This window comes from Ictalurus punctatus, chromosome 1 (genome assembly GCF_001660625.3).
Source record: "Ictalurus punctatus breed USDA103 chromosome 1, Coco_2.0, whole genome shotgun sequence".
NCBI lineage: Eukaryota > Metazoa > Chordata > Actinopteri > Siluriformes > Ictaluridae > Ictalurus > Ictalurus punctatus.
Window position 1 is genome coordinate 2,424,374 of NC_030416.2, and position 13,386 is coordinate 2,437,759.

The 13,386-nt window shown below is 41.0% G+C and overlaps 1 protein-coding gene across 3 annotated transcripts in view; it reads right to left on the reverse strand.

Annotated features, from left to right (window-relative positions):
• Positions 1 to 13,386, reverse strand: part of st18 (ST18 C2H2C-type zinc finger transcription factor) — a 44,179-nt gene that overhangs the window by 30,290 nt on the left and 503 nt on the right. For 2 of the 3 annotated variants that reach the window (XM_047160487.2, XM_017466686.3), the window contains exons 2-3: positions 2,838 to 2,953; positions 304 to 355 (exon numbers count right to left, since the gene is read on the reverse strand). In XM_047160487.2, coding sequence (XP_047016443.1) covers positions 304 to 355 — 52 coding nt within the window. In that variant the 5' untranslated portion in view covers positions 2,838 to 2,953. The remainder of the gene's footprint in view (positions 1 to 303; positions 356 to 2,837; positions 2,954 to 13,386) is intronic. The other variant, XM_017466694.3, reaches the window with a different exon arrangement.

Here is a 13,386-nt window from a genome sequence, read left to right on the forward strand (position 1 = left end):
AATAATGCATCACCTCGACATAACCGCCTCTCCAAATGAATGAGATTAAAATATTAAAATGAACAGCGGTGATGCTGCTTCTCTGAACTGACACTTCAGGTGAATTACACACCGGGGACACGAATGGAAGCTGATAAACTTCACCAAATGCCTAGGGGGCACTAGAGAGAACTTTAACCGCCAGATAACTTTAAATATGGTGCTCAATATCCTCTATAATTAATGGAATACAACAAACATCAATATGGACTGAAGTGGAAGTGTGTATCGAGAATGACTCGACTGTGTTTTCTGAATACTTACTAGCATTACCGTTGCATCGCTCAGCACGATTCTCATCTCCTTCAGAATCCATCTGGAACAAAGTAGCAAAGGGGTGAAGAAATAGTTTATTTGAAAAACAGTTTGGGAGTTTTTGAGTATAGGAAATGTAAAAGTAAGTTAAAAAGGTATTTGAGTTTCAGTGAAAAAGTCCAATTGTGTTCGAGATGAAAAGCTAGGTGTTTGAGTTAAAGAGTGAAATATTTGCGTGTATAAACTAGGAGTGCAAAGGTATTGGAGTTAGAGTTGAGAAATATCCGAGTTTAAAAGCTAGACATGAAAAGTTGAGTTTTCGTAGAATAGTATTTGAGAACAAACACTCGGCATAACAAGTTATCTGTGAAAATATATACGAGTGAAAATGTTATAGTCGAACTTAAACGCCAGACACGAAAAGGGATTAGAGTTGAAGAATTGAATCGTATTTGAGTGTAAAAGCTACATATTTGAGTTGAATTGTATTTGAGTTTAAAGCTCTGGCGTGAAAAGGGATTCAAGTTAATGAGTTGAATCATATTTAGGTGTGAAATGGTATTCCACTTCAAAAGTTGTTTAAGATTTCATTTTAAGTCCTCAAATCCTTTTCTCGCCTAGCTTTTCAACTCAAACACGATGAGACTAACTCAAATTCCTTTTCTCGCCTAGCTTTTCAAACACGGAGACTAACTCAAATTCCTTTTCTCGCCTAGCTTTTCAACTCAAACACGATGAGACTAACTCAAATCCTTTTCTCGCCTAGCTTTTCAAACACGATGAGACTAACTCAAATTCCTTTTCTCGCCTAGCTTTTAAAGACTTAAATGGTTTGAAAGTATACAATTTAAAATAGACGAAAATAGAACTGACCGTCTAAAAACTCCAAGTATCTCGCGTATCAAAAGCAAATAATGCATTAGGCCAGATATAACTCAAAAGTCATATTTCCCTATCAAAGCAGGAGTCATGCGGCGATATTCCAGTAACCGTACGTATTCGATCCGACACATTCATTCGGCCAACCCCCCCCACCCCCGTCAGTGCCTGATGAAAACCACCACAGTGATCCTTAAAATAAAAATATCATATACCACCGCGCTTTGTATTTTCTGTCCAGGAAATTCAATTAATTCGGCACAGATGCAAAGTACACCTGAAAAAGAAAACGCACACAAAAAAAAAAAGACAGAGGTGAGCGAGACTTGCTTTTGAAAGAGGCGAGACAGCAGTGGCCAAAAAATAATGATGTAAAATAGTGTGTCAAAAAAAAAAAAAAAGTAGCACCGTGGAGTGTTTTTAGACAAAAAGAGTTGTTAATGCCCTACACACACACACACACACACACACACACACACACACACACACACACACACACACACACATCCTCTCTCTTTCTCTCACTCTCCCTGCCGCAGCGTCGCCTTGCCGATCCCAAATAAAACCTATTAAATGTAATTATTCCGGGCTGATGGCGGTGTATAGTGGTCAGAGGGGCTGCGGTGAGTCACAGGCTGTGCTGTTACTCCAGTCGTAATGGGAAACATGACTCCTCTGCCTTTCTCTCTCCCTCCCTCTCTCTCTCCCTCTCTCTCTCAGCTTGGCTGTTGTGATTGAAGGCACTGACCTGTCATACATTTATAATAGGGGGAGCAGGTGTGGCAGTGATGGGCCTTAATTTCCTTTAATAAACCTTTTATGTGGTCCACTCTTAATGCCATGCCGGTCCTCTCACGGCTCCCCGGGCGTAATAGCTTCATTACTTTTGATTACTGCACTCCCTATCGAGACAAACAACTCCCAAACACTATAGATTACATTCTGTAATAACTAATGTACCTGATTAGTTCATTACACTCTTCTCTGCTTTGTACACACACACACACACACACACACGCATATATATATATATATATATATATATATATATATATATATATATATATATATATATATATATATATATATATATATATATATAAAATATACACACACACGCACACACAACAGTGCATTTTGGCATCATGTTGAACGTAACAAACCGTTTTGTTTCTTTTCTTCGGTCTTGCAGTCTCAAAAGTCTCCGCCGTTTCATTACCGCGTTCGTTTCGGACGTCTCTAAGCAAACAGAAATGCCGTCGGAGCGCCGTGTTTTTGTTTATTTATTTTTACCCGGTATTGCGTAATTGGATTTGCTCTGAATGGCCTTTGAGAGCCTCCTTGTAGCATCGTGAACAGTGAATTACCAAGCAGTAGGTGGTAAACATCAGGTCTTCGAATAATATCAGTTACCGCCTTACGCAACGCTCACAACATGTTGCTCGAACGTCTCATAAACACGTTTATCTTTAGGGAACAATCCTAGATGAATAGGTATAAATAAATAGGCTTTAAAAAATAGCTCTGGACAAGCACATGTCATGGAACTACAAACACGACTCCATCTGAGCTCTCAAGCGGAGTCACCTCTCATCTCTGGCTGGAGGATTAAAAAAAAAAAATGTTTAAAAAAAACCAAAAAAACAACACGTTCTTTTTCAAACCTTCACGTCTTTGTAAGGCGATGAAGAGCGTGAGTCGCAAGGCCGTCGGGGTCTCCTCTGCTCTCGGCTCGATCTTGTCTCTCCGCTCCTCAGAGCTTTGGCATGAAAAGCATCCTCTGGGGACAGAGAGGAAAAGCTCAGGTAAGGAGACGTCTTCGGGGCACTGGAAGACGCTCGGGTGAAAGAAACACAGATGGACTTTAAGAGTAAACTGCTTGCTATGATTTTGATTTATTTATTTTTTTTTCTTTCCTTTTTTTCTGTGTTCCTCCAGAGCTCCAGGTCACTCGAGGTGTCAATACATTGATCCTTTATATCCTGCTACACACCACAGCGCTGTCGAATTCTTGATTCTGATTGGCCGGCGACTCGGAGGGTAGTTCCGAATCGCGAGGCAAATCGTAGGGTTGTACAAATGCGCTTATCGTTATCGTTTCCATAGTAACAGCTTACGCGTGGACTTGGCTTTCTGTTTAACAGGTACGGAAGGAGTCTCCAGTGTCAGAGGAGATGGAGGAGTTTACGCTTACATGGATTCTCTGTAACATGACGAGAAAGGCCGCTGTAACGTAAGTGAGAACAGGAACTAACTCGTCTCACGTTCCACAACGTTGAATGTAACTATAAACGGATAAAAACTACGCCAATGTTCTTGTATAAGAGGAATAAAACACGACAGAATGCTGTCATTGAAAAAACAATTATTCATCTTCGAGGTGGCAACAGCGACGCTGCTTCATAACACCCCACCCTGAAGTTGATTACTTTCCTATAACAGCACCACGCTAAGTGTTTTAACGCGCTGAAATAGCTTACTCCCAAGTTTTATTTGTTAATTTTTTTGAGCTAATTTGATTTTTCGCCCCTGAACACAAAACAAACAGGTGCGTATTCACTGCCAGCCCGTTTGATGTGGAGCGCTTAAACGTTTCGTTTTTTTTACAGTAGCAATCGCTCGAGTTATTCGATCTCTCTCATGAAATCAATTAGCATCTCATCTAGAGACGAGGAGCCGCATGAGATCTTAGCATTTCACAGCGGTTTGACTCCTCGCCCATACGGTCGTGTCACTTATTTCCACGGTTTTTGCTAGAACGTCCTATAAAACCCTGGACATCTTGTAGACAAAAACGAAAGTGCTACGTACGGATTAATTACGCTCCTCGCAGAAAACTTCACCATGTCAACGGTTGCACATGTTTTTTAATCCGATTACACGGCCTGCCCGGTGAACGAGCTGCTACTATAGAAACGATTATGCAGTGATATAAATCCTGCTGCTGTTACTGAAAATGAATCGACACCTTCCGACCAATCGGATTTCCGTGTTGCAGAAATATCAGAAACTGGACGTTATTTGTTCTCTATAAAGTTTTACACTGCATATGTTTTGAATGTATGCAAGAGAGAGAGAGAGACAAAATGAAGAGCAGAGAGAGGGGGAGGGGTTTCATGTTATTAGCATTAAAAAGACCGCCCACTATTTGAAGCTTTTGCCTCATCTGCTGAATCATAATTTCGTTCAAAATCTAATGCCCTCGCAGGCCAAGGACACTGATGGCTAAGGCCTTACTCACTCCTGGGAGCTTGTGCTTCCTAGTGTGTGTGTGTGTGTGTGTGTGTGTGTGTGTGTGTGTGGGGCCGGCGGTCTCTGCCCTAGCCCATCTGCTACTTTTCCCACAACCTTATTTGAGCTGTCGAGAAGCGTGTGTAAAAAGTGACGCAAGTGCAATCAACACATGAATTAAAATGTCATTTGTTCTGACTTGGAGGGGGGAGGAAGAAAAAAAACCCCCACACGCCGTCGATTTGACGAGATAACAGAGTGGTAATGAAAAAACATTCTGAAATACGACCGCCGCGGGCACATCTGGACGAAGTTAAAAACGACTAACGGTTCAGTTTAAACGGACAGAAATAAAATCGCCGATTACGTGTTTTTCTTTTCTTAAAAATTCCTTTCAATAAACGAAGCCGTTACATATTTTCACCCACAACTGCCTTGTTGAGATCAATGACAATCTCATGATAGCGCTATAATATCAATAGAACTCGTTCACCAACGAAATAACACCAATCATTCCACTATATGGCAAATATCTCGTGTTTCGAATAGCTGTACAAGCAGGCAGGATGACGGTCTGTTTAAGAAACGGAAAGCGTTTGGGGGAAAAAAAAAAGGTTAAAAATTATTTCCGTGGCCCGTCTCAGTACAGAGCGCTTGCTATGATTAGACTGAACTTTGTAATTATGGAATAAAGCTGCGTAAGCGAAGGGACAATGAATAAATAAAGACCTTGAACATTATCTCCACTAATACGCCTCTCTCTCTCTCTCTCTCTCTCGCTCTGTTTCTCTCAGCGTTCTCTAGCTGTATCATTCTTTGAATTATGGAGCCCGGGGCCCAGCACAAGGTCACCTCTTTTTCCTCCACCCCCCCAGTCCGTGTCTTTGTCCCGTGTTGCAGAAGGAATGGGTTAACTCTGGGCTGAATGTAATTACGGAATGAATGGAATTACAATGCGCCTGCAGCAAGTTTGCGTCTTCCTTATTTATTAAGGCAGCTGATGGGCCAGGTTTGATGAGGCACTCTTCGGGCATAATTGAGTCATCACACAAAGAGGGGGCTTCGGCAGCATTCACCGAGGTTTTATCAGCCGCAAACAGACCTGATTACTGGCAATTACACTCTGATCTGCCAGGATGAGGAGGCAGACTGAAGGAAGAAAAAAAGAGAGGGGGGGAAAAAAAACTTTCCCGTTTGGAGTTCACTCCAGGAATAATTTCCACGTTCGTGGTTTTATGCCCGTTTGCTATTTTTGGGGATAAATAAAGTGCTTAATGTGTTTAAAGGTTCAGACAACGTAGCAGCGTTCGTGACCAAAAAAAAAAAAAGAAGTAAAACAAACAAACGAAAACGTTCGTAATGTCGTAACATTATCCTCGTCTGTCGGGTGGAATTTATCCGGACGGATTTGAATGTGCGATGTTTGGATATGGTATGAATACAAGACTATAAAAGAATACGCCCGGTGCTTTCGGGAGCGCGTAATGAAATGCAAATCGTCCTGTGTAAATCGAAACCTTGTAATCATCAGCGTTTGGGGAGGGGGGAAAACAAACAAACAAACAAACAAACAAACAAAAAAACTTCGGAGAAGATCGGAGGAGGTTTTCTTCTTCCCCTCCGCACAGAAATCAATCAGTGAGAGAAAAGAAAGAAAGCTCACGTTAGAGATCCTAAAGTGTGAAATCTCTTCAATGTCAAAGTTTATAAAGCATCAAATATATATATATATATAAAACAAATTTTATTTTGACATAATTAGAATAAAATACATCATCTAGATTATGATGATTGATATCATCATCTATATCTATCTATCTATCTATATATATAAGTGTAGAATCTAGGACTAACTGCAAACGTATGAGTAAGAATGTGTCTAGTTAAAAGACTAAATCATTAGAAGGAAATATTAAAACGTCTTGGACGACTGTAACGTAGTCGTTATTTTCTTTGCTAGTACGTAGCCATCGTTTTCTACCGCATCGTCTGTGAGAACACGAAGAATTTCATCGTTCAAGGAAGCTTCTTGAATCTTCTTGGAACATCGTCTCTGAAATCCCACCCTTCTCACATATGTATGTATATATAAAATGCATAATAATATATATATAATATGCGCAATGCATTATTATTATTATTATTATTATTATTATTATTATTATTATTATTATAACAATGTGACTAGTCAAATGTTTTAAAATGAAGGCATGAGCTGCTCCATGCTCCTGCACTATTGGAAATTCTCTCCTGATATATATATATATTTTTTTTAGTTTTTTTGATCCTCAAGCCAAATTGGTCATTTCATAAAAAGGAAGCAGTCACTTTTATCCCTTTTCCCAACACACACTCGGTTCGCTGATGAGAAAGCGCATCCAGGATTCTTAACATGGAATTAATCGCTTGGCCGGCGCACACAGGAAAAAAATCCTCACCCTGGCCATGTCCGGAGAAAAGAACATGAAAGGGTTGGACAGTGGCGACACTTTGGGGAGTTTTGTAGGGAGACGTTCCACGACACTATAAACAGACGAAAAGTACCATGTTCTTTAAATAATAATTTTTAAAAAACTGTAAACGTTGACACACTTCAGGACACGGGGTGGAAAGGATGACTCGGCGTCATCGTCGTCCATTACTTTCCTGTGAAGTCTTCCTTTCCCATGCTAAAAAAGTTCTTTCCTTACTTAACCACAATGTCTTATCGTTGTTTTAAGATTGGGAAGTCATCAGAGAAACTATCGTTTATGTGTATCGCTTAATGACATCTGAGCCACGCATCCTGTTCACAAACTCTATTCAGTGACCTTTACTCTTTGTGTGTGTGTGTGTGTGTGTGTATGTATGTATGTATGTATGTATGTGTATATATATATATATATATATATATATATATATATATATATATATATATATATATATATATATATATATATATATATATATATAATTTGTGTGTGTAGAGGGGGCTGAACAATGAGAGCTCTGATGTATAAAAAAAAATAAATAAAAAAAGGCCAGGTGTTCGTGGAGAAAACTTCCACGCCTATTTCTCCATCTCGGTCTGAGCAAACGTACTACGAGTGGTACCAGGTGGCCTCGGACCTCGGTTAAAGTCAGAGATAAAAGAGACACTGTAGGAAGAAACACACAGACCTGGCCTCCTGTGAGTGAGTGCCCTTTGGTTAAAATATATATAAATAAATAAAAAATTGAAACAAAAAGGGTAGAAAGTGTGGAAAAAACCCTATCAGGGTGCTTGTATCAGGAGTTTGCGAGGAAGCCACCCTTTAAACTCCTGATTCCTAATCAGATTGCACCGAAATGAACAGCTCGTATGGCAGCTGTACTTTTCCCAGGGTTAATTACCTTTCACTGCGCTCGCCTAATGAGTCAGCTGCCGCTGTCATTAAACAACGCCACTTCAAGCGCCGCTCCTTCACCCTGCTCAAACAGCGGTCCCCCTCCCGGTTTCACTCGAGCGCAGGAAGCGACACCGACAACGAAGCACGGCGACCGAGCAAAACGAGGGGAAAGGTCGGCGTTTGCGGCATATGTTGGGAAACCGGAGCCTCGTGACACCGAGCGTGACGTTTAACCTTCGTCCGAGACGGCTTTCCGAGGCTTTTGTGCATTAGAACAACAATTAAACACAAACAGACAGACAGTGTTTATTCTGTTTAGTCTTTTCTTCCACGAGAGCCAACGCTTTCGTTAGTTCGCTCGTATAAACCGTGTGCGGCGAAATCCCCCGGCCGCCTCGGATTACAAAACCCGAGGCCTTTAACCCGGTGCCAGCGTTAGCTCGGATTTACCCTCGGCCGTATGAAGTCCCGGTCCGACCGAGCGAGCTTTGTCTGGAACGCGTTCTTCCTGAGAGTTTTATGCGCGAAACGCAGGTCTCGACGAGACAGGAGCGTGGTTTCATCACGGATTCCGTACGACGGAAACTTTTAACCCGCTTACGTACTGTAATAACTTCGCCGTACTGCTGCGTACACGATTTAAAAAAAAAAAACAAAGACGTGCGTCTCTGCCGTGTAGGGATGAAATTATTCGAAGGCCCCGCATCCTCTCTTGTTGAAAAACGGTTATTTATAACACAATATGGATATTAGGGAATATTCCAGCATCTACACACACACACGATTTTGTACTTAAAAGGTTACCAGGGCCGTAGAGCGGTTCAACAGATGGCGCACCATTCTGAACACATACATCAATAAAACGTATAATCTTTAACAAAATGTAAATCGGAAGGCGCTCCGCACACATCAAGTCCGTTTGCTCTCAGCTGGACAATTAAACCTCGAAAACCTTGTCGTTTTTCCGTGTTTTACACATCATTAGTGCGATAAATAATCAATAAATCTACACAACGTGTCTTCTTCAGCATGTTTCATCGCAGCGACTAAGCTTCTGCGCTTCGAGTTCAACTCTCCAGCGCGACCTTTAACCCTCAACTGTCCGGTCCTCAGATTTCAGGGTGGAAACTGTTTTCAAGCAAACTCTCCGATCTGATTGGACTTGTAGCAGCAGCTCTAACGCGTTACCATCTCCATGGTAACAACGTGTACTGGAGACGCTTTGCAAACCGACGCACGTCGATACGATGCAGCGGTCGTTCCATAAGGAGACGTTTATTGCTTGTTATTTTTAATACATTTACGGAAGGAGTCTCCAGTGCCAGTCTTCGGGACGGAGGACGGAGGACGGAGTTGTTTCCGCAACAGTAAACGGATTTTAAAAAAGTGTCGCTCTTTTAAAAAAAAAATTAAAATAAAAAAAACAATAGAAAATGCTGTGGTAAATAATCAGCTCTAAGGTGGGAACAGTGAGTCAGTTTCGTCATCACACCACCACGTTGTTGATTATTTTCCTGCGTCAGCACAACAACAGCGAAGGTTCTTATGCTTGTAATGCCTCGGGTTGTTGATATCTTTAGCCCGCGCTACCATAAGGACCATACGGATTTGTTTTGCGTGTAGATAAGACAGCACTTGCGCGGGTCACTCTGGATACGAGACGCTGTTAATGTAAATATTACTCAAACGCTGTCGCTGATATCAGGAAGAACTAAATAAATAAATAAATAACCAATCGGCACATCGGCGTGACACGGATTAACATGTCACCCGAAGGGATGCGGCCGCCGCACTCCAGGGCTTTGAAGTGACGGCGTACTAAAGTGCACTCTTTCTTTCTCTCTCGCATCATATCCTGACCCTTCATCTCTTCTTCTTCTTCTCAGTCACACTTTCAAGCTAAACACACCAAACACGCTCGGTCGCAGCGAAGCACGTCAATACCAGCCTCTTACCCCCTTTCAGTACACGATTAAAAATCAATCAATTAATTAATTAATTAATTAAAGCCGGGTGGAGGTGTGTATTGTGTCGCATGGACACCGAGATAGCAGGAGCACCAAAATCCCCCACCGGCCCCCCCCCCGGCCTTCTTTCTTTCTTTCTTTCTTTCTTTCAAGACCTTTTTGTCATTCACTTAACGTCCATTCCCGTTAGCTGAGCCGTGTGTAATGGGGGTATTATTTTCCATGTAAATATACCACACAGTGACCCTCAAGGTACAAAAACAACACAAAAAAAAGAGAAACCAAGCTGACCCAAATGAGAATTTCATACATATAATATATAACTTGGCTGTTTAGTCAACGAAGAGAAATCTTCAAATGGAAAAAAAATAAAGTTTTGTTTGAGATTATTGTTGTTAAGAAAAGTCAGGAAAACTGAAGCAGATTTTTACAATTTTTTTTTTTTTTTTTTTTTAAACCAAGACGTCACTTTTAGGTTAAAAAAAATATTTTGTCCCTCTGAGAAAACGCTTCACAATTTTAGTCGAAGGAAACGAAGCAAAAATGTAACCGAGGGTTTTTAATGTCGACGTGGGAATATTTCGGGTAGGAAAGCGAACCAGAAATGTACGTTTCGGGTATTTCAGTCCGTGTGAACGCGCTAAAGAAACAAAAACGAGGAAAAACAACACAGCATGCAAAAACATATCAGGATACAGATATTCAATTTCAAGTCTTTTCGGTCAAGTAACCGCAGACAGATTCAAGAATATCTTAAAAAAAAAAAACAAACACTCTTTTTAAGTCTCCTTTTGATTTTAGAGAGAGAAAAAAAAACATTAAAAAAAAAAAAACGTTTCTCGGTTAAGGTTCAGCTGTAATCTTGTACTTTGAGGTGAAATGAATTACCGTGTGCTCTCACAGCCGTGACAGCTGTCTGTAAGCATCGGGGACACGTGCATTGGCCGACTTGACCCTTGTTAGGAAAAACAAAACACACACCCTCACAAACACACACACACACACGCATACAAAAGGCTCCTGAAGCCTGGGACTTGCCTAGTGAGGTCACTGGAGATTTTCCAGACAAGCCCAGTCCAGAGGAGGGGGCGCATGAGCGGAGGGCAAGAAGAATAAAAAAAAAGAAAAAAAAAGGACAGGCGGCGAATCTCATTTTAGCAGACCGCACACAATCTGGGCTCCCACACAACTATCTCTGCCTGACCGCTTTCTATTTATCCCTTATCAGTGTTTACCAACCGCTACTTTTCTTTCATTCCCCGCTGCGAGGCCGTCCTCATGCTATCAGTCAACAGCTGACACGACGTGGAACGGCCTCAAAGGCGAGAGAGGAAGGGATCAAAACCGGAGCGGAAAGCTGTTTAAACAATGCAACAGAGGAAATAAACGCAGAAATCCTCGCCGTTCCTGCGGCCCACGAGGCTGCGAGACGCCGCTTTGTAGTCAGGCCAGAGAACCGAAAAAACTAAACAAAACGTGGACCGTGAGGTAACGTTCGCAAGGTGCGCTGATATTTACCCAAAAAACAACAACAACAACAACAAAAAAACACAAAACAGTGGTGATGAAAACACTGTGTGACTTCCTACGGTTTATAGTGTCAATTAAACTTTAGAATCACACACACACACACACACACACACACACCGTATACCGTTCAAATTCTCACCACGTTTACGTTTCTTATATTTTGTAACAACGCGTTTCTATCATTTAAAAAAAAAAAAAAAAAAAATTCTAACCTACAAACAAAAAAATCTGTCTCAATTCAATTTCAATTCCATCTCTCCTTTTTCTCTCTCCTTCTCTCTCTCTGTCTCTTTCCCTTTCTCTCCTCCAGCCGTGTTTCACTCTTCAAAAAAAAAAAGTTAAGTAATTAATTACGTTTATCCCTTCGCCAGCTGCTCCGTGGCAGATGGAACATTTTCGGAAACCTTGTCGAATTAAATCCAAATAATTCATTTTCTGGGATTAACTAAAGTGAAGTTTTTGCGCATGAGTGGGAGAGGTTAGATGGTGGGGTTTGGGGGGGGGGGGGGGGGGGGGGGGCAGAAAGAAAGAAAGAAAGAAAGAAAAAAAAAAAGGCAACAAGACAAGGCTACATGGATCCACAATTAGCGAGCAAATGTTTACACGCTTGGAGTCGAGCTGTGGATAAATAATCCCTTAACACTCCCGACAAAGTAGGTTTATTTAACTCGTACTGATTTACTGTAACCTGGAAAAGCTTCGGAAATAACCTGAGCTACGCAATTAGACTGAAGCGACAAAAGTAACGGCACCTTAAGATTCTTCAATGACTTAACAGGAAGAACTTTTGGTCTAAATCTGTGGATCAACGACATGGACGTGAGAAACTCAGGACAGGAGGCAGCACCATGGACAGTTCCTACAGCTTCACTCAATCCAAGCCACACACACACACACACACACACGCCAATGTTTGAGTAAAAACGAAAGCAAGAAGCAATAATAAAGCGTCACAGTAACGAGCGTGAGGAAGATCAAGTAATTCGACGTACACGCACACGTGTCCTCGCTCTGAAATGCTGAGTTTATATAACGAGAAGGTCAGAGTTCACCAGCAACACACACTCCTTACACACTCCTCACTGCTGAATAACTCAGTACAGGTGCTAGGAAACGAAGCACGCCATCGGTGTCAAGAGAAGGTTTTCTCCTGCAACATCACATCCCATCGACTCACGAGATATACAGCAAGATCAGACTCGAGATCAGACCACGACGTCTATAGCACAGTAACCTTTCACGCATTTACAAAAGGTTCAATATATATATATATATACATACACACACACCAACAAATTATTTCCTGTAAAAATGAAGCTGGATATAAAAGTATAAATATACAGATGCCTGGATTTAAGAACGCAAAGAATTCTACACTTATCTCTTGCAGAATGATGCGGAATATATAAATATAAATATATATTATATATAAATGTCTGGATAATTACAAAAAAATAACCAGCAAATTTCTCCTGCAAAATACAATCATCAGTATATAAATATACAAGTGATATATATGATCTCTATCAATCAGAATAAATGATATATATATATTCTACAGATATATCTTTAATACAGACTTGATTTAAGAATTCATCTTAAAACCCGAAGCAGGAAAAGATTTCACCTTAACCTGTAGAGCATTGTACCACGTTCTACAATAAATAAATAAACAATTAAATCAATAAAAGTTCCATTTCCTGACAACAGGTTTGGGAATCAGAGGAAGTGCGCTGATTTGAAGCGAGATTAGAGTCCGATCTATTAACATCCGAGACTTTACATTCAATCAGATCCAAAAAAAAAATTAAATCAATCAATCAAGAGAGAAGGGTTTTGCATAAAAAAAAAAAAAAGTTAGAAATGCGTTTCTCTGGACAGCACGTGCGCACGACAACGATGCACTCAAAGTTTGCGTGTGTGTGTGTGTGTGTGTGTGTGTGTGATGTGTGTGTACAGCTGTCTGCATGAATAACGCACACAATGCTAACCCACGGTGTGTTAAAACTGAGCGTAGATAAAGAGCTCGGCACTAAATTTACCAGGCGATGCTGAGGAGGAAATAGGTCAGGCTTCTCAGAGCCGGTTAATCTGGTCACGGGCTGCTGTCACACAAC